This window comes from Carica papaya, chromosome 7 (assembly GCF_054855325.1).
Source record: "Carica papaya isolate Zhongbai chromosome 7, ASM5485532v1, whole genome shotgun sequence".
Taxonomy (NCBI): domain Eukaryota; kingdom Viridiplantae; phylum Streptophyta; class Magnoliopsida; order Brassicales; family Caricaceae; genus Carica; species Carica papaya.
In genome coordinates, this window is record NC_142315.1 from 28,962,246 (window position 1) to 28,990,242 (window position 27,997).

General features: G+C 35.2%; 1 protein-coding gene across 3 annotated transcripts; it reads left to right on the forward strand.

The window, feature by feature from the left end:
• The first annotated feature begins 6 nt into the window (after positions 1 to 6).
• Positions 7 to 27,995, forward strand: LOC110815645 (ENHANCED DISEASE RESISTANCE protein (DUF1336)). 3 transcript variants are annotated; one of them, XM_088208153.1, is made up of 22 exons: positions 10 to 553; positions 1,316 to 1,390; positions 1,575 to 1,628; positions 2,280 to 2,345; positions 2,662 to 2,720; positions 3,199 to 3,275; positions 4,644 to 4,769; positions 5,359 to 5,393; positions 9,650 to 9,750; positions 9,820 to 9,915; positions 10,776 to 10,852; positions 13,784 to 13,855; positions 14,185 to 14,355; positions 19,328 to 19,524; positions 19,700 to 19,766; positions 21,140 to 21,315; positions 22,295 to 22,396; positions 24,009 to 24,056; positions 25,163 to 25,306; positions 25,402 to 25,497; positions 26,592 to 26,693; positions 27,695 to 27,995. In XM_088208153.1, the coding sequence occupies exons 1-22, from the start codon at positions 266 to 268 to the stop codon at positions 27,785 to 27,787; spliced, it is 2,322 nt and encodes a 773-aa protein (XP_088064279.1). In that variant the 5' UTR covers positions 10 to 265; the 3' UTR covers positions 27,788 to 27,995. The 3 variants fall into 3 exon arrangements, 2 of the variants coding, with proteins under 2 accessions (XP_088064279.1, XP_088064280.1); XM_088208154.1 differs by having other exon boundaries at positions 11 to 553; positions 10,788 to 10,852; XR_015813518.1 differs by lacking the exons at positions 26,592 to 26,693; positions 27,695 to 27,995 and having other exon boundaries at positions 7 to 553; positions 25,170 to 25,306.
• The last annotated feature ends 2 nt before the right edge of the window (positions 27,996 to 27,997 follow it).

Below are 27,997 nucleotides of genomic sequence, written 5' to 3' on the forward strand. Positions count from 1 at the left end.
TAATTCAAAAATAGAAACGCTGACGCCGGGGGAATTCAACGTTATTTCCTCGTTTCCTCACCATCAACGTTTCCGCGGATAGAGTCTCTGTCAGAATCGAATTCAGAATCCATCATTCGCAAATCTGATTCTTTCGTTTGCTGTCAAATGGATGAAGACGTGTAATATACGTGGACGAAGCGGGTGAAGTGAATCCTAAGCTTGTATAGTTTTGTTGGTTTTGGAGAACGAGAGAGAGAGGAGGAGAAGGAGGAGGAGGAGGAGGATGGAGAAGGAGACAGCGGCGTTGAAGAAGGTGGTTGGAGAGGGATCGGAGAAGGACGGGTCGGATAGTAGCGGAAGCAGCAGCAGCAATAATAATAGCAAGAGAAACAACAGTAATGGCGGGGGTGGAAAAGGAGGAGAGGAAAGGGGGGTGTTTGAGTATTTTGGTTGGGTTTATCATTTGGGAACCAATTCGATCGGCCATGAGTACTGCCATCTTCGCTTCTTATTCATAAGAGGGAAATATGTGGAGATGTACAAGAGAGACCCTCACGAGAACCTCGGGATTGTATGATTTTCCTTTCTCTTTTCTCTCTATCTGTGTATGTTTACTTTCCATTTCCCGGAATGAATTCGTCGCTGGGATAATTTTTAAATAATCTGAATTTGCGAGTGGATTTGGTTTGAGTTGAGAGATTTTAGATGCGGAAGAGTCAGTTGGTGAACTTACCGTCAAAGTTGCTTTTAGCTTTTTACAATAGATATGAACTTAGGAGAAATGGGAGAGGAAAGAGAAATGAGAGAAAATCAGCCCACTGTTTGATGGGAAAGTAAATTAAATCGATGAAGGAAAAGTGAGGAGGGAGTTTGGAGCTGGAGACAAAAGTATTAGATAATTGCAAATCACGCGAATTTCTAAGAGCTTAAATGCGAGCTCTTAAGACATACCTGCTTCGAGTTAGTTTCAGGAGGCAGTCTATTATGATATCTGGAGTGTTATCAGTTTCTGTCTCTGTGTAATGAGGTTGAGAAATAAGATACTATACTTCTCGTAAACTTTGGCAGCTACCCCTTTTAATTTTGTTTGAAGTGGATGCATGTTAATTTATCGCTTCATATGTTGATAAATTATATGATCCTGTTCTGGAGTTTTGTGATTCCTTGATTGCCATGTTGGAATTCAAGGCTCGATTCAGTTATATGGTTTCCTGACTATTCCTAATCTTTTAACTTCTTATTTTTTGTTTCCTGTATTAATATGCTATATACCTAAATCTTATTGTTGTTGTTGTTGTTATTATTATTATTATTATTATGTTTTTTGCTTCAGAAACCTATCAGGAGGGGTGTTATGGGGCCTACACTAATGGTGGAGGAGCTAGGGCGTCGTAGAGTTAACCACGGGGTAAGACCCTAGTAAATTTTCGGGTTACATGTATATTACAAGAACCAGAGTTCGTTTCTCTTGTTTTCAGTTATCTATTCCTTTTCACCGAGGAATTATTCTCCTTTGTTAATATAATATTTTGCAGCTTGAGAAGACAAATGAAGCTTGTTATATTCCTGACATTTTTTTTGTTAACTTGTAGGATGTTTATGTCATACGGTTCTATAGTCGATTGGATGAGGCTAAAAAAGGAGAAGTAAGTTTTGGTTTCGCACAATTTTATTGCAAATTATTACTTTGGGTTGTGAGGTTGTGGCTGATGTAGACATTATATGAGTTTGGGACAACTACACCTCAAAAGCTAGATATTAGGATTGGAGAGTCCAAACTCCTATAAGACCATATCAAAATCTGTGCTTTTGATGTAGGATCCAACTTTCATAGCTTGCAGTTAGCACATAACAGCACATATGTTATTTAAATAACTGGGGAGGGGTTTAAGGAAATTTCTGATTCCAAGTTAGAGAGCAAAAATTTTACTGTTTGCTATCACTATCAAGCCGAAGATACCTTGTAGGTCACAGACGTTTAAGTCATAATTCTTCAATGATCCTTGACTTTTGATATTTAAAATTTGAATTGTATGCAAAATATATGCATACTAGAAGGCAGTAGAAGTCATGATCATGAATTTGTATTAAACTTAATAATGCTGGTGAAGGAGCCAAAGTAGCTTTCGACTAATGTAGTCACCTGGCATAACCTATGAGTCAACAATTTAATTTTTATATTCTATTCTTCACATTAAACCAGTTTTTCAACTGCCATGGACTCTTTTATCTGTGCATAATAAGTTGATTTCCTTCTCAAATGCTAACTTGTCTTGCAACTTCTTTTTCTTTTCAAGATTGCTTGTGCTACTGCTGGAGAAGCCCGAAGATGGATGGAGGCATTTGATAACGCTAAGCAACAAGTAACGAGCAAAACCATTAAAATTTTACAAGCAATATAAACATTTTTATGGCAGTCATAAAGAAAAAAGATATATCTAGTTTTGCTACTTCTATGTTGTATATCCCTGTTCCAGCTTGGCTAGAGTTGGAATTAACAACTCAATCAACATTATGCTTTTTTTATTTTCCACAAAATGTTGAAGCTTTTTTCAATTTTCCGAGAGATTTCTCCTTATTGGACGTCCACATGTAGTACTTTTAATTGGTTTTTAATGCTACCGTTTTTACTTTCACATATTTATCTCATTAAAATTCTTTTTTTTTTTTTTTGGATAGGCTGAGTATGAGCTTTCAACAGGAGGCAGCACCAGAAATAAATTGAACATTGAGGCCGAGTATGTTCTACTTCTGATGATCATCTTTCATGACAATGTTTGTTTGATCTATCCTATCCATCAGAAATAACGAATAGTTACACTCTGATCAATTAATATTAATGAAGATGGAAATGCACCTATTTAAAAAAGATGGAAATTGCACTTGAGCACTTAAAGTAATATTAGTGAAGATGAAAATGCATATAAATGAGCCGAACTTGGTAAATCACTCAGTTAAATGAATGGATGTTTCATACAGTCAGCTAGTTTAATGTAATGGTAACATAATTATAGTTTCATTTAGGAAAGAGGCTTGCATTTGATTTCGACTTCTGATCTAGGATATATATATATATATAAATATATATATATAAAATAATTTCGTATTTGTTTGGATCATTAGATGCTTTATGATGTACTATTTCTCAGTTAATTATTAGCGTTTTGATATCTTTACTAATATCAATTTTATTCTTATTGTATTTGGTCATGGAAGGATCAATCTGGATGGACATCGGCCAAGAGTGAGGCGGTATGCTTACGGACTAAGGAAGCTTATAAAAATTGGACAAGGTAAGGTGGCAGCTCATGGTTTGGTTGTTGATTTTTATTTAAGGTAAAACTGAAGATATACTATAAAGAGAGAAGAAGCAAGGTGGGAAGACAAGAAATTCTCCTAGGAAAAGATACAAAAAGGAAACACTAAAAGGGAATGAAGAAAATAGTTTGGGGCATGATGGAGAAGATGGATTAGGGGATGCCTGTCCTCTGTTTCTTTCATGGTAATTGTGAATGGTGAACCACAAGGTGGGTTCAGGCCCCTAAAGAACCGAGGCAGGGAGATCTATTGTCACATTTTCTGCTAAGCTGGATGTTGACTACGAGGTCAGAGAGAGGAGTGATTCGGGGTTTAGAGATTGGTAAGGTCAAGGGTGAGGTTTCTCATTTGCAATTTGCTGACGACACAATTCTTTTATTGAAACATAATGATAGGTCCATTATTAATGCACTTACACTTTTCCAAGTTTTTGGGCAAATTTTTGAGTTAAAATAAACTTGGTGAAGGGTGGGCTAATTGGGATTAATATAAAGGAGGGAATTGTTGATCATCTAGCTGAATCCATTGGTTGCATAGACTAGTTTGGCCCATCACATATTTAGGAGTCCCTCTAGGGGTAACTCTAGGAATGTCTCCTTACGGGAGAGGATAGTAAACAAGGTGAATAAGCGATTGGAGAGTTTGAAAGGCGGATTTTGTCTAATATCCAACTATATTATTTGTCCTTATTTAGAATTTCCATAGGTGTGGCTGAGAGAATCAAGGGGTGCATGAAAAGTTTTTCATGGGCAAGGATCGGGAGGAACATAGGGATCATTTATTGAGTTGGGAGGTTTGTTTCCGGTCCAGGAACTCAGGTGGCTTGGGTTCTGGGAATCTTTGAACTGTATTTCAAAAAAAAAAAAAGAGGGAATCTTAGAGCAAAAGAATTTAGCCAAATTTTTTGGCTGAATGGCTTTGACAATTCTCGTGGGAACCTAACTCTGTTGCATAAGGTGAATAACAGTATTCATGGAAATTGCAGGGACAACTGGATTATAGTAGTTGGACGGTCCATCTCTCCCAAAAGTTCATGGAAAGCCATCTCCCAAGTCCTTCTACTGTATTAACTCTTACCCTGTTTGATAATGGGAGATGGATCTAGAAAGTTCTTTGGGTGTACCTGGATCGGAAACCATTCCTTGGCAAGTCAATTTCCATGCTTATATAATTTATCCTCTCACCATCATGCTCTTATTTCCTGTTTTGCTAATTTTACTGAAGGGAATTTAGCTTGCGACTTTCATTTTAGCCACCACCTTTTTAATAGGGAGACAGACACTTCTTACCATGTTACAGTGTTGGAGTCTGTCCATCTCAATCCTCATTTTGATGCTCGACAGGTCCTGAGTCACTTTTGCGGCAATCTTCAAACTTGGGTGCTGATGCTAGAACAGATGGGTACTTTGAGAGGGACACTGGAGATGCAATTGAGCCACATGAATGGAAATGTGTCCGTACAATCGATGGTAAAATTCCATTGTCCATATTGCACTTCTCTAGGTATTATTTACAAATAGTGAAAAAACTATTGAAGTACTAAAAGAGAAAATTAAAGTTTCCAATTCCAAATAACCTGCTTAAATTAGCTAAATAAATTAGAGAGACTAAATAATAATAATTTAAAAAGTTCTTTAATACTAAATTTATTGTAAACTAGGATCATCTTATCTGCATCAGTCCATTTTAATAGTAAACAAAATTTGAAGCCAAAAGCACAGCTTGTTGAAAAAGACTGGATCTATGTTCATTTCTTGTTGATTTTTGGGGCTAATTCTTAACAGGAAAAATAAAGAAAGAAATAGAAGAGGATTTATAGATTAATATTTGTATGTTTTCTTGTATGTGTCGAAATAGAAATTAGCTGATAAAATATCAAGAGGAACATGTCACTGAGTGTATGAACTGACATTGGAACTTGAAGAGCAATAAATTCTTAGTGTAAATTTTCTGATAGGTTATATTGTTTAAAATGATCTCCTTCCCTGCTAATAAAACCCTAATCAAGTGCAAAAAGATCTTATTTCTCCTTGCTCATTCTTGTTACTTTGGTTTTAGGTATCAGAATCTTTGAAGATGTGGCGAACTCTAAGGTATCTTTCATCCTATGTTTCTGTTTTTCTTTGATGGACAAATACTTTATGACATTCAAGGCATTTTGCTGCTCTTACTTTTTAATATGGCTTCTTTAGTTGAAAAGAAAAAGTCCAACTGAATTCTATATTAAAAGTTTGAGAATTGCATCCTTCTGTCACTGTCATTTAACTGGGCACAGGTGGAGAGAGAGAGAGAGAGAGACAGAGAGAGAGACAGAGCTGCTTGGGAATTAAGAGAGAGGATCTTAACAACAAACTTTTTTCCTTTTAGTAATGAATTAAGAAGAAAACCAAAATTATAAGAATACCTCACATAATAGAAAACCACTCTACTTCTCTCCTGCATTCACTCCATGGAGCTCCCGCTGCAGAAGCAAAAGAATGAGTAGGAGCGGGGCTGCTTGGGAAGCAGAAAATTGCGGACAACAAGAACAGTTTTTTTTTTTGAGATAAAAGAGAGAAATCATATTAAAATGGACGCCAAGGGGGCGTAACCCATGTACAAGAAGGAAGGATTTACAGCTCAGTGAGAATATCTACAATCGAACCTAAGTCCTCAAAAGAGTCAATGTTGTGGCCAAGTAAAATAGTACCCAAAAAAAATGTAGCCACCTATCTTTGATACAGGCAAAATTTGTGTCTTTACCCTAAAAAATCCTACAATTTCTTTCCATAAAATAGTTAATGGGATTACTCTATGCCATCTATTCCTCGTTTTAGGCCCTTCCCAAGCAAGCAATTCGTCCTTAACAGATCCGGAAATAATCCAGGAGACATCCAACAGCTTGTGGATCATAGATCATAACTCATAGGCAACTGGGCACCATAAGAGAAGGTGGTTGCAAGACTCATAGTTCTTCCTACAGCCCTTCCCAAGCAAGCAATTCATCCTTAACAGATCCAGAAATAACTCAGGAGATGCCAAACAGCTTGTAGATCATAGACCATAACTCATAGGCAACCAGGCACCGTAAGAGAAGGTGGTTGCAAGGCTCATAGTTCTTCCTGCACATAGTGCACCAGTTGACCAAGACAAAACCTCTTTTCATGAGGTTATATAAAATAAGAATACATTCCAAAACAGCTTCCCAAGCAAAAATAGAAATTCTGGGAGGAACATTGGAATTTCAGATAATTTTATGTGGGAAAACAACAGCAGATTCTGTTCTATCATTCAGGTACCTATAAAGGGATTTTACTGTAAAGGAGCCTTTTTTTGCACAATTTCCAGTTTAATCTATCGGGCTCAGTGCCAGCTTTCACATCAGCCAACAGCCGGAGAAGATTTTCATATTCCATCACCTCCCAATCTTGCAAATTTCTGGTGACGGACACATCCCAAACCAGAGGGGTGCTAGCCCCATAAGCATTTTCCAGAAGCATAGTTTTGTCTTTGGCAATAGCATAAATGTGAGGAAACTGATTCTGAAGACTCATCTGACCACACCAAATGTCCTGCCAAAACCGGATCTTGTCCCCTTTCCCAACCACCCAATTTGAGTTATTCAATACAAGTTCTTTGGAATTCAGAATACTCTTCCAGAGACTGAAACCAAAAGGGCTCCTGTTCACCCGATTAAGATCAGTAATATTATTGCCAAACCATTTACGCACGATAACTTTCTTCCACAGGCATTATTGTTGTTCCGGAACCTCCGCATGCAAGGCTTTGTTAAGACACATGGTGGATCTTATGCCTAAACCGCCAGACAGCAAGAACAGTGAAGGGCATTTCCCACCATGAGTTACAAGGAACACACTGCCCACTTCAAATGCTACAACAAGGTTGAATTTCCTCCATGGGATGGTATTATTAGAAAAAGAAGTATTATGAGTAAGAAAGATATGTTACAATAACAGAGGATATATATCCTCCTTAAGCCTTCACAAAGACGAACACCAGACAAAAATGAGTTACAAAATTATGATACATCTCAAACCCTGAAGATCAAAATATTATCATCTCTCAATTCCAGTGAAGGATGGGAATAGAGATATTTGGAAATTTCCCATGTGTCTTTGCTCATAGGGAGGCTAAAAAAGTCACTTTATCTCATAAGAATTTTATTCAAGAGGGATCTATCCTCAAAAATTCTATGATTGTTTCCAATCATATATTCCACAAACCTTCAAACAAAGTGCCTTGCCACAGAGATTTAGCTTTTTTCTCAACTCTAATCCATAAATATTAGAATTCATAAAACACTCCAAAAAGGGATGTGTCCATCCAGTTTGAACTAAATATATTAAATAGCTGCATCCACAATTTCCAGACCACTTTACACCGAAGGAATAAGTGTATGTGTTTCTCCTCCTCTTCGGCAAGTACCACAAGTATCATTCAAGGGGTTGGTACATTGAATAGTATTGTTAAGACTGGAAAATTCAAGGAGCTTGCTCCTTATGATCATGACTGGTACTGTAAGAACTGCTTCCATGGCAAGGAAAATCTACTTGAGGCATCTCGGCTTTGGTGCCTTCCAGAGGATATATGGAGGAAGCCAGAGGAATGGTAGTCAACAAACCGTAGTGGTTCTATTGCTTATCATATACTTAAGCACTTGCAAAATATAAACATCATTTATGTTGATTGGAAGGTTGGAAGGAGAATTATGTACCATGGCCACCGGTACCTTGACCAGGTTGCTTGAGGGATTGGAGTTGACTGTTTAGATATTCTGCATTATCATCCATCGAAACATTTTTAGAAGTTTTGAACCAATCATGAGTGAGGAGTAGATATTGAGTTTTGTGTATTTTAATACTTCATTTAGTCTATCTGATACTTCTTAATGAGCATGGTTTTCTGTTAAAAAGTTAAAACCACAGAAGGCCAGAAGTACCTAACCCCCTACTCTCTAAGGAGAGCTTCTTGTGAATAATAATATCCCTAATATTGAAGCACAACTCAAAAGCTTATTTTTGTAGTTACAAAAAAAAAAAAAAGAGAAAGCTTCTTGATTTACCTTCCATTATCTTAATTAATGCAAAAAGCATCCAAAAAGGGTAATTAAGTCAATAGGGATGCTCTTAGAAAAAGAGAGATAGTTAGTGAGCATCAATATGCCTCCATTATGGAGATTGTGTTTCTCCCTCCTGGCTAAGTTCTTCCTGAATTTATTAAATTGGATACCAGTCTCCTTGAATTTGAAACCAAAGGAAGGTGCAAGTAAGGAAATAGGAAGATCTCCAACCCTACAACCCACACATTACCTAAGACCTCAGTTTTAGCCCTTCCCTAGCTGTATCCATTTACTTTTGACGCAATCTTGTTTTGTGTTTTTTCTTTTTTACCTGGAGATATTTTTTTTATCAGGTCTAAGATTAATATGTTGATGGACACTAAGTTTTGCCATTATCTAGTCCTCTAGTTTGGGAAGGAATTGGTAGGCTATTCTTTGTTGAGGCCTTTCTCTTTTCTTTTCATGTTCTGGTTTTCCTTTTTGTTTCTCTTGTATGAGGATGTCTTATCATTCATTTTTTTCTCTTAACAATATTTCTTTATTTAAAAAACAAAAGAATGATATGCCTTCAGTTTGGAAGCTTATCTGGCCAGTTCTTATCTGGATCCTGAATTTATGTCTTCCATATAAGATTTCATTTTGTAAAAAATGATTTGCTTTAAGAGAGAACTACTCACACAAATTACAAGGTTGCAGAGGACATGTACTTATATCTTGAACTATATGGCTATATGTCTGATTTGTCCAGTGAGATCATTTTGAAAAATAGCTCAGTTATCCTATTGAAGCTACACATTACATATATTCCCATATGGAAAAAAAGAGGTGCTGGATGATTAAGGAATGGCAGCCATGTCCATCCATGTCTAACAATTTTATGATATTTGAAACAGGATTTCACTTGATTTATGTGGTGAACCTTTAGAACAATAAATGTATGCACGTTATTGGATAAACTTAACTTATATTACTTTTCCCTCTATGTATAAATTTTACAAGGCACAGAACAACCATACAATCTTCTTCAAATATGCTTGTTTTGTCTTACATTTTGTTAGTAATAAAAATGTCTTCTTAAGTTGCTTTATTTTGACACTGCATGCTGATGTCACTTGTCTATGCCTAATAATCAGTTTATTACGAACTATTTGAGCGCATATCTGTCGCACAGCTGTCTTACTATTATTCCATAAGTTCCTTTTGTCTCACTGAAATTTCATTATTCTTAGTGACTTTAATAAATTTCATTATTCTTATTACTCAACTTTAATAAATTTTACCCTTCTGAAGAGTGACAGAGGAGTTCTTGTAAAGTCTGTCGGTGTTATTGATTCAAGTGCAGACACAGTTTTCGAAGTAATTTTAAATCTTGATCGGCATCAGAGATATGAGTAAGTTGCTTGATCTTATTCTGAAGTCTTTCTATTTGGTATGTGACTTCTCTCTAATAATCTTCACAGGTGGGATATGTTGACAGGTGACCTGGAACTGGTTGATTCTTATGATGGTCACTATGATGTTGTCTATGGCACATATGACCCTAAGTATCTTACAAGGTAATGTTGCTTGTAGGGACCAGCGTGCTTCTCCTTTAGTCCTACAGTTTTGATTCTTGTTAATTTATGTCACATTCTTTAGTTTTTGAAAAATATCTATTTACATTCAGAGATTATGCTACACAAACTAGCATCTTTTCCAAGTTATTTGGTACTTTTCATGTTTCATTTGTGCATATAAATCTTTTGGCCAAAAATCTGCACAACTACTTCACTAAAAATCTGGTAAAAGATCAATCTGTGCTTCTCTTAGCTGGTTGATTCTTGTGGTGGTCTCTACGATGTTGTCTATGGCACATACAATGTTAAGTACTTACTAGTAACATTTTTAGTAGGGGCCATCATGCTTCTCCTTTAGTTCTACAGTTTTGATTCTCCTTAATTAAGTCACATTCTTAGTTAAAAGAAAATATTTATGTTATATTCTGGTATTATGCTACTCAAACTAGCATCTTATATAAGTTATCTGAATTAAAACGTGCTTCATTTTTCATTTGTGCCTAGAATTATTTTGGCCAAAAATTTGCTCATCTACTTCCATTCTCCTATCTGTTTCGAGCTCTGCTGCTATTAGATGGTTTATCTCATTTCATGGAAACTTTCGACTTTTAATTTTTTTCCCTATGCGGGTAGTTAGAAGTTTCAGTTTTCAACTTGATAGTTTTACATGGAAATACTTGTGAACCCACATAACATGGTAGCATGCTCTAATAACAATATTTAGGTTACTATTTATTTTTCTTCCTGTCTAGAATGATGGTGACTGTCATTTTTTTATTTGTTGCAGTAGTTGAAAATATCTTCTTTGGTCCACTTATGTTATATTGTTTGTTATTACCTCTCATTTATTTCTTATATAGCATATATTGCAGATGGCAGTCAAAGAGAGATTTTGTCTTCTCAAGACAGTGGTTTCGTGGCCAAGACGGAACATATAGTAAGATGATAAAATTGCTTTGTTTCTAAAGACACTTTTTTAAGTTTCTAAACTAAACTTGGCGAAGGGGGGGCCAATTGGGATTAATATAAAGGAGGGAGTTGTTGATCATCTAGCTGAATCCATTGGTTGCATAGAATTTTAGTGTCACAACTATATTGGATATGACAATTGATAATCCAGGCTATGATACATGATAATACAATAATCACAAATAATCTTAGGCCAAAACAAATACAACACAATTATGAAGTTACTTGGTCTTGAATGTCTAAAACTTGATCTTTTATATATGTAACATGTTGAATTCAGTAAGTTTACATGAGTTCTTTTACAGGATTGATTGTACACAAAACATGGAAACTAACAACTAACTAAGCCTATATTATAGATCTAGAATATTCATAAAATCTGTACATTAATTCTCGAAGATCTCTCAACAAATCTGCCTACAAACTTTAATTCCCAAATCTGCTTAAATTAATTCCTAATTTTCTGCAAATTAATTCCAAAATCTCTCAACATAATGCTGATTCTGTAATATATAATTTAGTACCGGATTTTTTTTCAATTTCCTTTAGACATATGTATCTGCTATCTTTTTGTTCTAATGGCTATATTTGTTACGTACACCATCCTTCCGGCTCCTTTATAGACCTATATTAATAATTAATTACTTTTTATCTCTGAATTCAATGTACTCATCCCATTTTTTGAATTTTTATTGACTAATTAATTATTAGCCTTTAGAATTTGTTATTTGTTACGGATATTAATTTCTACTTTTGTTGTCAATTTAGGCATCAGATTCACACACATACAAGCACCTAACCTAATTGCGAGCAATATAGATTATATCAATTTTGTGGAATCTCTCTCCTCTACTCCTTCCCTAACCCCTAAATAGTTATTATGGAATTTAGAGAAAACTAAATTTCTTGTATATTGAGAAGGAGCATATATACGAGTATATATAGCTGTTTCAAAAAGAAAAAATAAAAAACTAATTACAACAAATCAAATCAAATTAATCACTATATTAGCAGGATTCCCCAACGAGTATTCAATATTTTTAGAAAGATTAATTTTCTAATATTAAGCCAGAAAATTGAAGGATTTTCTAGTACTCTCCCTCAAGATTGAAGGATTCCCCAAAAAGTATTCAATATTATAGAAAATGTTTATATGAGTGTGAGAGTTTTTAAATTTACTAATGGATATAATAGATGTTTAGCGCATTCTCTTTTCATTTCCTAATGGTAACAGGAAGATAATGATCATGTGCTAGTTGAGGATAAAGTCTTGGAACTGCATTAATTCATTCTCAGGATGGGTGTTTTGTCGTGAACTTGTACAAGATAAGAATCTGGGTCGTTTCATCTTGAATATGCATGCATAAATCTCATTGAATCACAAACTACATTATTTTCTATCATGAGTATGGTGTGAATGGTTGAGGATGTTGACATTGATTGAGATGATTTGGCAAGTGGAACAAGTTGGACTAGTTTGGGGATGATTTGGTGGGTAATTCATGTAAAAACACGTATGTCCTTATCATTAATGGATGGCAAGGACTCCCCTTGAAGATGGCGAAGGGGATACACTATGCCGAAGGGTTATGGAGGCTAAATTTGGTGTGATGGATCGAGGTGGGTACTCTACTGTTCTTGCTAGACTACATGCGAAAGAGTTGTGGAAAAAGATTTATATGAGAAGAGATATATTTAGGGAGTGCATCAAAAGGAGAATAGGGAATTGGAAGAGTATTGGTTTATGGGTGGATGCTTGGAGCGAAGTAGGTGTGCTAAAAGCTAGATTTCTTCAGATTTTTGCTATCATTTGATACAAGGACATATCAGTTAAAGAGGCATATAGGGATGGAGCAGGAGGGAGAGTGTGGCATGGGAAGGTCATGAGGTATCTCGATGATTGGGAGATTAATGAATACGAATCACTTTTAAGCTGTCTATGCTTTGTATCTCTCAATGAGGACTATGATCAACCATTTTGGACACCTAGTTCAACAGGGAACTTCAGAGCTACATCCTTTTATTGATATCTAACAAAAGAAGAAGCCAAAGAGAGCAATTTCCTACTTGAACAAATTTGGAAGGTGAATGCGCCCTCTAGAGTGGCTTCTTTTGCTTGGGAAGCAAGTTGTGGATGCATGTTAACCATTGCTAAGTTGATGAGAAGGGGAAGAATCATGGTTAGTTGGTGTTGCTTATATAAGAGAGCGGAAGAGACCTGTGATCACATTCTTCTTCGTTGTCCCATAGCGTATAGTCTATGGGCATTGGCTTATGGGAGGGGTATAGCTAGTTTATGGCGGGAAGTGTAAGGGATGAAATTTGGGTATGGAAGGGTATTACTGGTAGGAGAAACAATTTGGGCTCACTTCGTTGGCAGTATTTCGGGTTATTTGGAAAGAAAGGAATAAGAAAACATTCGATTGGTTGGAAGAGGATATGGATAAGATTAGAGCGAGATGATTTCAGACCATAGGTTCTTTGTAATGTGTCATCCTTTTACTACTATGAAAGATTTTGGAGATTTAATATATATCAACTGATCTGTAAACACTTTTTGTTTCTTCTTTTGCTGAGAAAAATAGCAATGCTCTGGCTATCTGACACATCTTTCTTTAGAAAATGGATACTCAATCTGAATGGATGAATCCACAAATTCTTTGATGGCTTTAGTAGCTGCTTTTTCTGTTTCTGTGAAACCCTCTACCACACATGTCAATAGTATGTCTAGTGGCTCCTTATTTCAAAGGAAACAGTAGAGAACAAGAATAACAAAGGGCTTCTGACTGATGGCTGATATGCTCACATTTCCCTGGTTAAGACAGTTTTAAGTTGTCATGTTAGATACTGTTGCTTGTCTCTATATGCCACTGACACATGTTTGCATTGATTTGAACAGCAATCTTGCAATTCCCAGCTGTACATAAGAAGCAGCCGCCAAGATCAGGATATCGACGTACAAAAATTAATCGTAAGAAATTAATTTATAATTTTTAAACTATTTATTGCTTGAAGGTGATATTCTGTGCTGGATTCCCTTTTCCTTTTAGGAAAAAGAAAAATTATGCTCGTCTTCCTTTTCCATTTTTTTGTCTCCTTTTTGAAGTTTTATACTACTTTTCTGTTGTACTCTCTACTAATGTCGTCATGAAATTGTCCTGATTATTTAATGCAGAAGTTCCTAATTCAGTTGCCATTTTTTTCCTTTTGCTATCTCATATATATTATAAACTATTTTCTTGATTAAGTTATATTTTCATCAATTTATTCCTTTGTTTCCATTTGTTGTATGGATTATAGCATCTACATGGGAAATCAGAAGTTTGAACACACCAATGGGTTCAGATACTGCAAAATGTCTTGTGACGCAAATGTTAGAGATACATTGTCAGGGCTGGTGTAAATGGAAGAAAAATAGTCACTCGAAGTTTGAAAAGAGCATCCCCTATGCGTTATTAATCCAAGTAGCAGGTTGAGTTTCTCCATTTTGATCTTTCTTTTCTTTTCCTTAGTTGATAACACACATGCATCTAAGAGCATCATTGAGCTTGAATTCGATTATGAACAAGTTCAAACTCATTAAATAATTTATTTTTTAAAAACATAGAAATGAAACTTATAATTTAGAGATTACATCATATATATTGTTTCCGAGTAAAAGGAGGTACTGAACAATATTGACTTTGGGCTTTAATGACTTAAAATCTATTGAAGCAAGAAGGGAGAAATTTAAGCAAACATACTGGTCTGGCAAGGAAGGAGAAGAACAGGAGTTGGAACAAGTTTTTTATGAAGAGAAATTTGGAGAATTGGTAGAGATTGGGAAGTAACTTTTTCTTTTGTCCTTTACTTCTTTATTCCAGGTGGCCAGGAAGCTAAGTGGTGATAAGAACAAAAATAGTAGAAGTTAGGCGTCCTAAAATGCATTGATCTGTTACTTTAGAAATTCCTATTGTTGTTGTGTTGAATAATAGTAAAAGGTATTGATACAGGTAGGTACAAGAACAGTTTAGAATACATACTAATAGAATAATTTCTATGAGAAATAGAATGTTGTGTTTATTAATAAATGTCTTGCCACTCAATGTACAACACAGAAAATCTAATTCTACCAAACACACTTATATAGGAATATTTACTAATATTTACCCTTCTTACAAAATAATTATATACATATATTTTTCAACACTCCTACTCAAGCTGGTAAATAGACATTGTTTGTTCCCAGCTTAGTAATGATTGTCTAAAATGCTTGGTTGCTCAAACTTTTGGTAAGCACGTCTACAAGTTGACAGTTGAAGGGCAAATAGGGCACGCAGATCAAATCAGCCTCAAATTTTTCTTTAATAAAATGTTTGTTACCCTCAATTTGTTTGATCCTATCATGTGCCACTGGATTGTGGACAATATTGATTGTCAATTTTTCATGACCATAGCTTCTCGTCAGGTCATCATACTTAATCTTCAAAATCCTCCAAGATAATCTGTTACAACAACAGCTCGCATACACCTTGTATCATTGCTCTGAATTATGATTCTGTATCTTGACATTGCTATCATATTTTGCTTCTTACTTCTCTATGTAATGATATTTTCTCTATTGAAGGTACAGTAATTTGTGGTAGATTTTGTATCAACTACTGACCTAGCATAGTAAGCATTAATATAGGATTACAAGAGTAATGATATTCTTTTTTAACAACATACCTTTTTAGGAATCCTTTTAGGCAACATAACACTCCATAAGTCGCTTGCAGATGTACTTTGTTAAGGTCTACATGAGTTGACTTATTATACTCAATACATTTGTAATATCTGGCTTTGTATATGATAAATAAATTAGTCTTCCAGCACATCTTTGATATATCTCTTTATTGACGTCAACATCTTCACCAGTAGATCCAAACATGTGGTTTGGATCTACTGGTGTGCTTGTAGGTCTCCATAATAGTTTTCCTATCTCATTTAAGAGATTTTTAATGTATTTTTGTTGATCAATGAAAATTTCTTGTTTCGAGTGAGCCACCTCAATTCCTAGGAAATATTCAATCTTCTTAGTTATTTATCTCAAGTTTCTTTACTAGACATTGTTTAACTGTTAATCTCTCATTCTCATTATTTCCTGTCACAATAATTTCATCGACAAACACGAGCAGAGCTATGGCTTCTTCTGAATATGAATGTTTAATGAATAAAGTATGGTCACTTTGACTTTATTTATATCCCATGACGAACATTACTTTTGTAAATCTTCCCAACCAAGCTCTCGGTAATTGTTTAAGTCCATATAATGCCTTTTTTATCCTGCATACTTTATTGTTCCTGCATATCCAGTGAACCCAGGTGGAACTTTCATGTATATTTCTTTTTCGATATCTCCATATAGGATGACATTCTTTACATCGAACTATTAAAACTACGAGTAATAGTTAGCAGATAGTGACAATAGTACTCGAACTGTGTTCGGCAATAGATACAAACATCTCTTGATAGCCAATCCTAGAGGTTTGCAGATACCTTGGCCACTACTTTGACTTTATACCTTTCAATTGTGCCGTCAGCTTTGTATTTTATGGTGAGCACCTACTACATCCCTCTAACCTCTTTCCTTTAAGTAGATCCACCACATCTCATGTGTTTTTCTGTTCTAGTACTTACATTTCCATATTCATAATATTTTTTTTATTTTTCATAAAATAATATCTCAGATAATATAGTAGGAATTAACACAACATTCAAGCTCATTGGAAACTTTTGTGAAATTGTGAACATTTTTCAAAGGACATAAACTTTGGAAGTGGATATAGTGAGTGTTTAGTACAATTCTTAGTTCCTTTCCAAGTTACAATAGGTAAATTAACATCAGATGATAAATTATCAAATGTTTCCTCATTTTCAGAATCTGAGTTTCCTATTTGGACCTACCTTGATTTAGGATTCAGTTTCTCCTTCTTTGAGCACACTTTAGAAAACCTTAGGCCAGGTAAGGTTACTGATGTTTGGTCATTATCACTTCAGATCTTTTTCTAAATCTTGTAGTGAGTCTATTTCTGACTAGGTGTATGGATTTTGAGGTGAGGGAGGTGCACTTTGACGTAAGGGCAGGTCAAGAAGAAATAGTTCTCTATCCTTGTCTTCTACCATAGACTCCTCTTGAAGGTAAGAACGATTAAAATAAGACTCAGACTCAAAATATATAACGTCTGCAAAAATAAAATATTTTTTAATTGGAAGATAGTAACACTTGTAGCACTTCTGGGTTGCAGAGTATCTTGCATAGACACACTTGAGAGCTCTCGGGTCTAGTTTACCTCTATGTTATTAATGTCTGTGAACAAACGAGACACCAAATATTCTGGGGGCAAGATTGTTTGTCATTTTCTGGGAAGAACTTGGAAGGATTTCCGTTGGGCTTTTGAAGTCCAAATCCTTAATGGTAATCAGTTAATGAGGTATGTGGCTGTAAGGATAGGTTCCCCCCAGTATTATTCAGGGACATGGTTTTGAAACAAAAATGCTCAAATATAGCGAGTAAATGACTATTTTTCCTTTTTTCTACTCCATTTTGTCGTGGAGTGTGAACATAAAATGACTTATGAATAATTCTTTCCTGATAGAAATACAAAGAGAGGGTTTGATTAATAAAATCTCAGACATTGTTAGTTCTACACTTTAGTGGACTCAAAATTGGATTTTTATCATATTATGAAGGTGTAGAATGACATAACTCGCATCAGACTTGAGCAAAAATATTCAGATGACTCTTGTACAATCATTAATGACAAACCATCTAGCCCCTGAGATATTAAAAATGTTGAATGGTCTCCCAAATATCTTTTTTTTTTTTTTAAATATGGATGGTCTCCCAAATATCATTATGAATTAAAGCAATAAGTGGAACTTCTTGTATTATTAATAGGAACAGTTACCAATTTGTGTTTAGCTAGTTCACATATATCATGATGCAAATTTTCACTATTTAATCTTTTAAACAAAGAGGGAAACATAACCTTAAAAACCAAAAAGGAATGATGTTTGAGTCTTCAATGATGGAGCCAAATTTTGTTGGTACTGGAGTTAGGTTGTTCAGAGAAAAGAGAAGGAGGTAACTCAGGTTCCTCCAAGACGTGAACTCGTCATTCCTGAGAACGTTCAATAATCATCTCTTTCCTAATCCTGAAATACACAGTGAGAGAGAGAAAATGTTACCTTGCAATTTATATCATGAGACAACTTCTTTATTAACACAAGATTAGCGAAAAAATTAAGAACACTAAACACATTCTTAAGAGTAAATGAAGGACCAATCTTGACATCTTCAATATCTGCTATAATGATTAGTGAACGATCTGCAATAATTATTTTCCGGTTGCTAGGAGAAGGGACATATGTGTCAAAGTTATATGTGGAATGCATATGATCTATGGCTCCTGAATTAATAACCTATGGATCTTTAAAGGATTTGTCAAAGTAATTTAAACCATGTGAGGAACTTACTGCCAGTGAACCAGTACCTGCGATTTTTTCTAGAATTACAAGGACATTTTTTAGCCTCTTATTCTCCTCCTGATTGAATTGTCCAGCAGATTGTTGAAGTTATTTTGGATATGTCAGCAAATAGCTCAGGTGCTGTGTAGCCCAGGAAACCAGAAGCCAAACGAAATAAAGTCAACAAACAAGAACTGTGTGGCAAGGACTGGTTGGTGCTACTTTCTGGTGGCTATGAATGCCGATTGTGGCTATTAAGGCCGGTCAGGAAGTGGCAACAGAGTGCCAGCAATCAAGGCTCCAGTAGGGCAGGATGTGGCTAGAGGCAGGATGCGCAGCAGAGGCTGGAAAAGAGAGTAGCTGCAGCTGAAGCGGAGCAGAAAAACAGAGCCGAACAGAGCAGAACATAGTGCAAAAACAGAGAACTGAATATGGAAAGAGAGCGGAACACAATCTCAAAATAGAGCTGATATGTGCGCAAAAATAGATCAGAACTGAGCACAGAAACAGAACAAACCTGCACGTGGAAACAGAGCAAAACAGAGTGCGAAACAGCGCAGAACTGTGCAAAAAAACAGAGCAGAACTGGCCCCGAGGTGCTGCTCTGGCTGTTTGCAGCTGGATTTTGCTGGGCAGTGACTAGATGTAACACCAGCAATGAAGTCTGGTTCTGGGAGGAGTTTATTGTGGCAATGAAGGCTGGTTTAGGGTTTAAGAATTCGTTTTCTCTTATAGCTCCAATACCATGTGGGAAAAAGATTGTTATGTTTATTATTGAATAGCCTACTCCTATATATACAATTTTAAGAGAACAAAAAAGAAAACCTAATCACACCCAAGCACTTAATTAGATAGGCATTTTTACTAATATACCCTTTTTTACAGAGTAGTTATATATGTATATATATACACTTTCAGATAGTTTCCTAAGGACAATTTTTTTCCCTGTTTGCAGGTCTGAAGGAGTTTATTGGGGCAAATCCAGCACTCAAATATGAATCTTCCACCACGGTCTTACATTCAAAGCTTCCTGATATTTCTTCTTCCATGGATGATTATGAAGATGTACAAGTGCAAGATCAGTTTTATGATGCAACTGATTCATCATCTGAAGAGGAAGACAGTGATGATGATCAGGAACAAGACAAGAAGGTTTTCTGTTTCTATTTAATTTTCATTGAACGTAGAGTTTTATTTCAACTCTCTCCCATTTACCATAATGGAAAATTTTAAGTTACAGGACTCTTCAGTTATAAAATTCATTTCTAAATGTTTATTACGATATTCCGAGGTTCTATTGCTCATACTTGTCTCTAAAAATTATTAGGAGATCAAAGTCAAGTTGAAGAATGTTTCTTGGGCTATTCAGAGCTTAGCTTTGAAACGAACTTCAGGTTCTCTCTTGGCTTTAACTTTTATTTTCTCTTTTCAAAGTTAGGGTGCATAATCATTGTCAATGGTCTTCTCTGTTAAAGGAAAAAACTATATTTTTTAATGGTCTTATGGGAACTATCTTCTGCATTTGTGAATCGACTGTTCTGTTTATGTTAATAGTCTCTTGTTTTGCTAAAAGGAGACTTATTAATTAGGCTACTATAATTTAATATTTGTTGTAATGCAAAATTATAGTTTGGAATTTTTTCAGGTTTTATTAAGAACACCAATGGGGTGCAAGCCAATAGAAAAAACATACAGAATTTACATTTTCCTAGAGCAGAGAAGATTAAAAAAATCCTAAATGTCAACTCCATCAGAGATGGGGTAACATTTAAGAAAAACACGAAGAATACTAAACAATTGATCTTAATCTTTTAAAAAGAGGAAGAGGAGTTGTCAAAAGCTCTGCCACTTTATACTTTCCAAATACAAGCATGAGTGATAGAGATATCTTCTTAGACTTGTGAGAAGCAATACCATTCCACACCCTGCAGATAATCCTTTATGGAAGTGCCCACCACTCAGTAGAGGTTGAGACCAAAGTTGGAATCCTATCCATGGTGCCTCCCGAGCAAAAAATAATAATAATAATATTAAAGCAATGCACAATGAGGCTTTTGGTTTTCCGCACTTGTTTCCGCGGAAAACAATCTAAAATTTGGTCCTCATCATGTTGATTGTAGAACAACTTAAATGAAAAACGTTCAATTTTTAGGGATCTTCCAATAAGGGATATCCTTCTTGGATGGATCAGTGGCATATTTCTCCAGAAGCCTCTGACTATCAATTGCCTAATCATTGAGGTTTGGGGAAAAGGATGTTCCACTAGATTACACCATTATACACCGTAAAACAATCCATAACTTGCCTGCCTAATTGAAAGTAACCATGTCGAAGATATTCGGGAAGATATTTCCTAAAGGCCTTTATTCAATTCAATTATAATACCAGAATATAACTTTTTCTTATCTGTTACCCCCCACAAGTTTGATGTTGTTCAGAAAAGCTGTCTACTCTTTGTTGAATCATAATCCACAGGCTACATTCATATACACCTCTGTGCTTGTTGGTCTTCTAACCGTTGACATCCGATCCATATTTTGCTAAACCTGCTCTATAAGTCACAGTTTGGAATACACGGAAGGTTATAGGTGAAACATGATAAGAAGTAATATAGTGGATATTTGATAAGTCAACTCAGTAAATTGCTAGATTTATGTTTTCCCTATAAAAGTAAATGAAATACTTATTTGGTTTTATTTTTGAAAAGAATAGTAATGACATGATACTGATGACAAAATGTGAGACATCGGAATCATTCTGAATGCAGCCGTAGATGCAAGTAAAGAGTTAGATTCAAGTGTTGCCCCCATCAATATTGACCTGGGCCAGTTCCAGGGGACCTTGCAGAAAGGAAAGAGTGATTCTGACTCAAACTGTTGGACATCTCCCAGTGGCATGGGATTCATGATCAGAGGAAAGACTTACTTGAAAGATAATTCCAAGGTCGGCTTCCTTTTACTTCTTCAAAAAAATAATAAGATGTTCGGCATTTATTATTCTTTTTGTTCTTACCATGTTCCATTGCTTACTATAAATAAAAAAAGCATTATATTTTTTACCTTGGGAAGACATAATTGTAAAACACAACAGACTAGGCTAGAACCTGAATAAACCAGTTTCCAAAGTGGAACCTATATACATCACTGCATCAGGCAGCCATTTGCTTTGTGAAGAAAAGTCCACATATTTCTGATTCAAGAAGGAAGAAATTTAATCTGCATTGATTCTGTAATGCCTTTGGTCTCCATATAATTCCATTAGATTGTCTCAGATTCAGCATTTAGAACACCAATCCTGTGATATTCTTTTTACTTTTTAGATTTAAAAAGAGAAGTTTTATTAGAGAGAGAAGAGAAGAAACTGCTTCCTCCTAATAAAAATAAAAAAGGAAGAAACAAAACAAATTAGTTGTTGTCAATCTCTTTGCAGGATGATGGTGTTAAAGAGAGTATATTATCTGTAATCAGTTTAAAGGGCATTAGGGCATTATGGTAAAGGGGAATGAAAGAAGCATAAAGCAAAATAATGGGAACCAACTTGGAACATTCTGGTGGCTTAGCTTGATATTCATTCAAGGACCAAGCAAGGTGCAAAAACAATGAGTCTAATATCGTGAACTGTTGAGAAAAGGAATTTTAATATTGTTTCCCTTTCTATAAAAAAAATGTGTTTGGACAAAATTCCACTCATCAAGAGAGCATAAGAGTCTATCTTGAACTGTCATGGCACATCACAATGGAAAAAAATGATTGTCAAATATGGTGTCGGACAAAAATGGCACACATGTAAGAAGATAATCCTTGTGCTGTTTGTACTTTTAACACTCATGTATACTAATCCAAATACCACTACTCAAACGGAGACATTTATCTTAAATTCTTGCTGAAGTACTAAGTACTGACAAAACATAATGGCTTTTCAGATTATGGGTGGAGATCCGCTTCTCAAGCTCATAGCTGTTGATTGGTTTAAAGTTGATGAAGCCATAGATAAAGTTGCATTGCACCCCAGGTGTCTAGTTCAGGTATTAATACTGGTTTTCTTCCACAGTGGTTTAGGTGATCTCTGGGAAACACAATTGGACAAGTCATTGTACTGCCCAGTTTATTATGCTTTATGGTCCATTTTCTTTCTGAAGTTTCTTCTTTTCCTATTACTGTAAAATTTCTTGTATGTTTGACCTGAACCTAAGTAACTTTTTATTGCTTACAGTTATAGCTGATGTTTTTCACTGCAGCAGGCCTTATGGTAAAACTAGTAAAACTTTTAGTTACAGGTCTTAGTGGTAATTTTTTGAGAAGCTCTTAGAGATACTACAGAAAATTATAGAAGTGCCAACAAGGGTGTGACAAATAATAGTAATATAAATTATTAAAATATTATAAATATATTGAAATGTAATAATAAAGTTTAAGAATAAATGTGAATCAGGGAGTGACTCTGGCAAGGGTTGTGTCATTTATGTTGTTGCCTGACGGGTCATTCTTCAACCATCTTTGCTTATTTTGCTTCATTCATAAAACTAGTGTTTATAGCTTTAAGTTAAATGACAGTAGTGTTTGTTTAAGCTGGTGTTTCAATTAAACAGAAACAAACTGAGGTTTTGTTGATTTAATAACCTACTTAACAGAAACAAATGTTAGTTTTGTAGATGCTTTAGTTGACATTATGAATTTTTTCCTGGTGATTGAGAGTGAAAGAGCATCAACATTATGACAGAAATGGGGACACAGAGAAGGCACTCATCTTCCATTAGATTTCCCCTCAAATTTGGGGAATGGTAAAATTGGTTTTGTTTGGAGGAAAAATCTAAAGTAAACTGAAAACTTTTGGTTTCTAAATTTTAGAAGCCAAATTGACCCAAATATGTATATATCTAAACCAAAACAAACCATTATAATTGAGTTTGAGCCTTAACTTTTTTAAAACATTGTATTCATATAATAATAAAACATCTTAATCTACTTACATGTATATTTATACTTTTAAATTTTATATAATATTTCATTCAAGTAAAAATAGGAGATATTGCTATTAAATAATATATGATAAAAGTAAATAGAAACTGTTTGTAAAGTATATAATTTTTATTACATACACAATATATTTATTAATTTATGATATTATTTATGAAATTTGGTTTTCAGTTCTCTTCATTTCCAAATTTGACCAAAGCAGACCAAACAATTCAATTTGGTTTCTTTGATTCTCCCTTTTTTGTAAAAAATGTTAAAACAAAACAAAGATAAACCAAATAAGTCCATTCAGTTTAGTTTTCAATTTGCACAAAATAACTTACACCATTCTCCTGGATGGTGCTGCTAGAACTTCTTCTACTAATGAATGGCATGCAACCTCTAAAGTAGGAATTCCAGAAGCTTATAGGTTGTTTTTGTATTGATAATGCTATAAGCAGCAATGTTCTTAATTGTGCCTGTGAGCTACTTGCTAAGTTTTAGGAAAAAGAAGTAAAAGTTGCTTCTTTTAGACATTATTAGAAAACATGCTTAAGAATATTTAAGCTAGTTATTTCTGGTAAGAGACTTTTCCTTCTTCTTTTTTGCTGTTTTACACTTTTACTTCCAAATCAAGCTATTTGCTACCTGACTGATTTTTTTTTTTTTTTTTGGTGGCAGTCAGAAGCTGGGAAAAAGCTTCCCTTCATTCTTGTTGTTAACCTTCAGGTATGCATATTATGGAAATTTAACAGTGGATCTACAAAAAAAGAATTTGAATTACAGAATAGGGTGTGATAACGAGGGATTCAGTTGTAGGAACAGTGAAGATTCTTGAAAAAAAGAAGGGCTAAATGCTTTCCTGTTCTTTGAAATGGAATTCCTGTCCTGTTGTTGGAGAATTTCTTATCGTCCATTTATTTACTTAAATCCTTTTTTCGTATCTTCCATCACTTTTCGTCCTTTTTCAGTTCTAAAAGAAAGAAGGCAATTAACCCTCCCTTTCTGATTTCACTAAGCCTGTGATTTCTTGAAGAGGCTAGACTTTCCCCGCTTCCTAACCTCAGGCAGTCATAGTAATCCCAGTCATTAAGGTCAGAAGGTCAGGGTAAGGTTGGGTAAGTTGGTTCGGGCATGCTTGGCTCGCTAGGATATTATCTTGATCACAGACAGTCAGCGCATTCGTAACATACTCACTACCCCAAGACTTCTACTCCTATCATTCATATTCATACCAGCCGAAAGTCAGTAGCTCTTATGCTTCGGTCAGTGCTGGGCTCAGTCCCTTCCGTCCGTCCCTAGTCAGTCTTTGTGCTCGCCTGGCACCCCTGGAATCTTTATTGGCACCTTACAAATCCAACCCGACAATTCATTCTTCCTCAGAATCGGGTTCCAAGTGTGCAAAGTTCCAGATCTTTAGAAAAAGCAAAAGTAGAAAACAAGAGGTGGAAGACCGGAATCTTTAATGGACTTAAATCCTTTTTTCGTATCTTTTTCTCGTTCACAATAAAACGCTTTCAAATTGCTTGACTCCATCTATTCAGTAATTGAACCAAGAAGTCAGTTTTGATCTAGGTAACAAGCTTGTCTCCATGTATTTTTTGTATGATGAGATTACAGCATGGTCTAATGTTCTTTTCATGAAACATGTAATATGCAAAAACAGTCAAAATATATGCTCCCCTGTTCTATGTAAATTAATAGCCAAATTGAGACAGTTGAATGTGAGAATCTACTTCAATGTGAGCTTAGATTGATGCTTTCAGCTTGTATTCAATTTATTGCTCAAAAATAGTTTCAGATGGAATACATACAGCTTATTTTTTGTTTTCTAGGTTCCAGCAAAACCAAACTATAGTTTGGTTCTCTACTATGCTGCTGACAGGCCTGTAAATAAAGCTTCTTTGTTGGGCAAATTTATCGATGGGACTGACTTGTTCCGGGATGCAAGATTTAAATTGATTCCAAGCATTGTTGAGGTGTGGAAGTCTTGAGAAGTCAATATACTTTTAATGGGATTTATCTGTTTTGCCTTCATGAGTTATAGCCACTAATGAAATCCTAATGCCTATAGGGATATTGGATGGTCAAGCGTGCTGTTGGAACAAAAGCCTGCCTTCTAGGTAAAGCTGTAACATGCAAATATTTCAGGCAGGACAATTTTCTGGAGGTATAATTAGTCAGCATCTTTGCTTCTCTTGCCTTTATTAGGCATGCATTAATTTTTAGTGCAGATATGCTGGGTAATTGAATTGTTTTTGAAATGTTGAGTGGTACTAAATTGCCAATCGCCGTGTCAATATTATACTGTTAATGCTCTTCTTGAATCTCATACTTCATCTCTGTAGAGTTCATAACCTCTGTTTTGTTATCTCATCAATATTATTGATAACCTAAAATCCTGAGAACCTTATCTAATAGTTTACAGTTTTCCACCAATACTTCTCAAACAGAAATTTCTGATAGCTAGTTTGATAATTTTCCAAGAATTTGGCTATATATTGATAGCAACACTCTCAAAACGTTAAAAAAAAATTAACTAGCATTCACAATTAGATAGTAACTTATTTTTTTCTTTTTGAATTACTTATGTTAGATAGGCAAGTCCTCGAGCTGTAGGTATAGCATTGACTTAGATGCCTTCTCACTCTAAAGAATAAGATGGACTAAGATGCCTTCTTCCCAAGTCACTGATGCATAGATACAACTTCATGCACATGTGCTGTTCTAATTTTCGTCTGTTCCTCTTCAAACCCCCCCACCCCATAAAAAAGAAAACACCAGATGCTCAAGCCCTACTATGAAAGAATGGCTTGTAGACTATTGATCTGGGAAAATAATGCTGCCGTAGTGTTAGCTCTACTTATTTTTCCTATTACTGCTTTCTGTGTACTTGAATTATGCTCAAACTTGATGTTTCATTGATTTCTATATTGAAAGCAAAATCATAAACCCTTAAAGAGTGTTGAGATCATCTTGTCAGTTTTCTCCCTTGACTTCCAAGATAATTCCAATTCAGAAACTAATTCAGATTCTATATTTTCAGTTTTGAGATTCTGATAAGAAATTTATATATTATCTAGTAACTTTTTGTTCTTGAATATTTCCTCTAGTTCTATCCTTGGGACCACTTCCAATATTGTTTAGAACACCTTCTTATTCATGATCTTTCTGGTTAGCTAGAGAGGAAACTTCACTATTCATTGCTTGGGTTACTACTTCTATATCGTGACCAGAAATTTTACTGAAATGTTCACTGTGCAGATTGACGTAGATATTGGATCATCATCTGTAGCAAGGAGAGTTATGGGTCTTGTACTTGGATATGTTACAAGTCTAATCGTTGATCTTGCCATTTTGATAGAGGTTTGTATCTTGTGTTTTATGTAGTTTACTTGGTGAAAGTACCTTAAATTTTAGAATAACTCTGGGATTTCATTCTTAGGTCCCAAATGAGTTTGTCTTATGGTACTCTCTTGCGTTTTATCTATCTGCTGGTTTGACATCAGACTGTGAGTGTTGTTAAAGCCCGACTACAATAAGCTTGGTGCTTTTGTGGCTGGACTACGTACTAGTACTAGGTTTTCTTTTTCTTTTTTGGTTCAATGACTGTGCTGTTTAGCCCTACAAATTGAACCTGGAATTGATACTTTATTTTCTCTTTATTTTATAAAAGAAAAAATATCATTAGAGAAAAGAAGGTACAAGGTGGGAAGGTGGGAAGGTGGGAAGGTGGGATAACTAGATAATCTCCAATCAAAGGCAAGAGAGCAAAATCCAAACAAGGAAAGGAAACGAAAAAAATAAAATAACATTAGTACAACAAGGCTGCGCAGTTACTTTGTTCCTTTCCAACAACATGACCCACAAACCAGCAAAAATCTCCCTCCTCCACAACCAACCTCTCTTTCCTCCTCCAAAACCCGCTAAGAGCAGATAAAGTGAAATCCTTGACATTACCAATAATAATGTAAATTTAAGTAGTTTATATGTTTTTAGGTTATCAAGGATATATATCTAGCTTTAGGAGATCTTTAATTTGTTTGAGGATTTAAAAGCTTTTTATTTCCTCTTCATTATAGTCACGCTGTGGCAGGTGGTGACAGTTATTGCTATAGTTACCATATTTACAAAGGCTACTAACGTAAACAACTTGAAATAATGTTGAACTGAGAATTGTTTTCTTGGATTTTATTCTGTGTTTTTTGCTTTCCTCCCCCGTCACTGATATATCATCACTTTCATCCTGGTTTCTTGTGCCTTCTGTGTTCTTTCCCTTTGTTCTTGTGATTCTTGCCCGTTCATCTTATATTTCTTTTTGCTCCTTCCTATTCTTCACCTGGATGTTGACATAACTGTATTTCCAGGCAAAAGAGGAAGAAGAGTTGCCTGAGTATATTCTTGGGACCGTACGGCTAAACCGTTTAAGGATTGACTCTGCTGTATCATTAGAGGCTTGAAGTTTTTATCTATAGCTCTTCATCTATCAACATTTTTAATCATTTTGTCCTCTGCAGTGAACCTATTCTTGTAAGTGAACTCCAATTTTTTCCATTGTTGTCTATGGCAGTGCAGATCATCAGAGTTCATGTAACAACTCAATCTGTAATTTATTGTGATGTGCCAATAAGCACATTTCCTATATCTGAATCTTCATTTTTATGCTAACA

Excerpts from the sequence above, each read along its gene's own strand:
- LOC110815645 (XM_088208153.1), top strand. The coding sequence starts at position 266 with ATGGAGAAGGAGACAGCGGCGTTGAAGAAGGTGGTTGGAGAGGGATCG. Across the intron at positions 554-1,315 it reads CTCACGAGAACCTCGGGATT|AAACCTATCAGGAGGGGTGT; the intron begins GTATGATTTTCC and ends TTTTTGCTTCAG. Across the intron at positions 19,525-19,699 it reads ATCAGGAACAAGACAAGAAG|GAGATCAAAGTCAAGTTGAA; the intron begins GTTTTCTGTTTC and ends AAAAATTATTAG.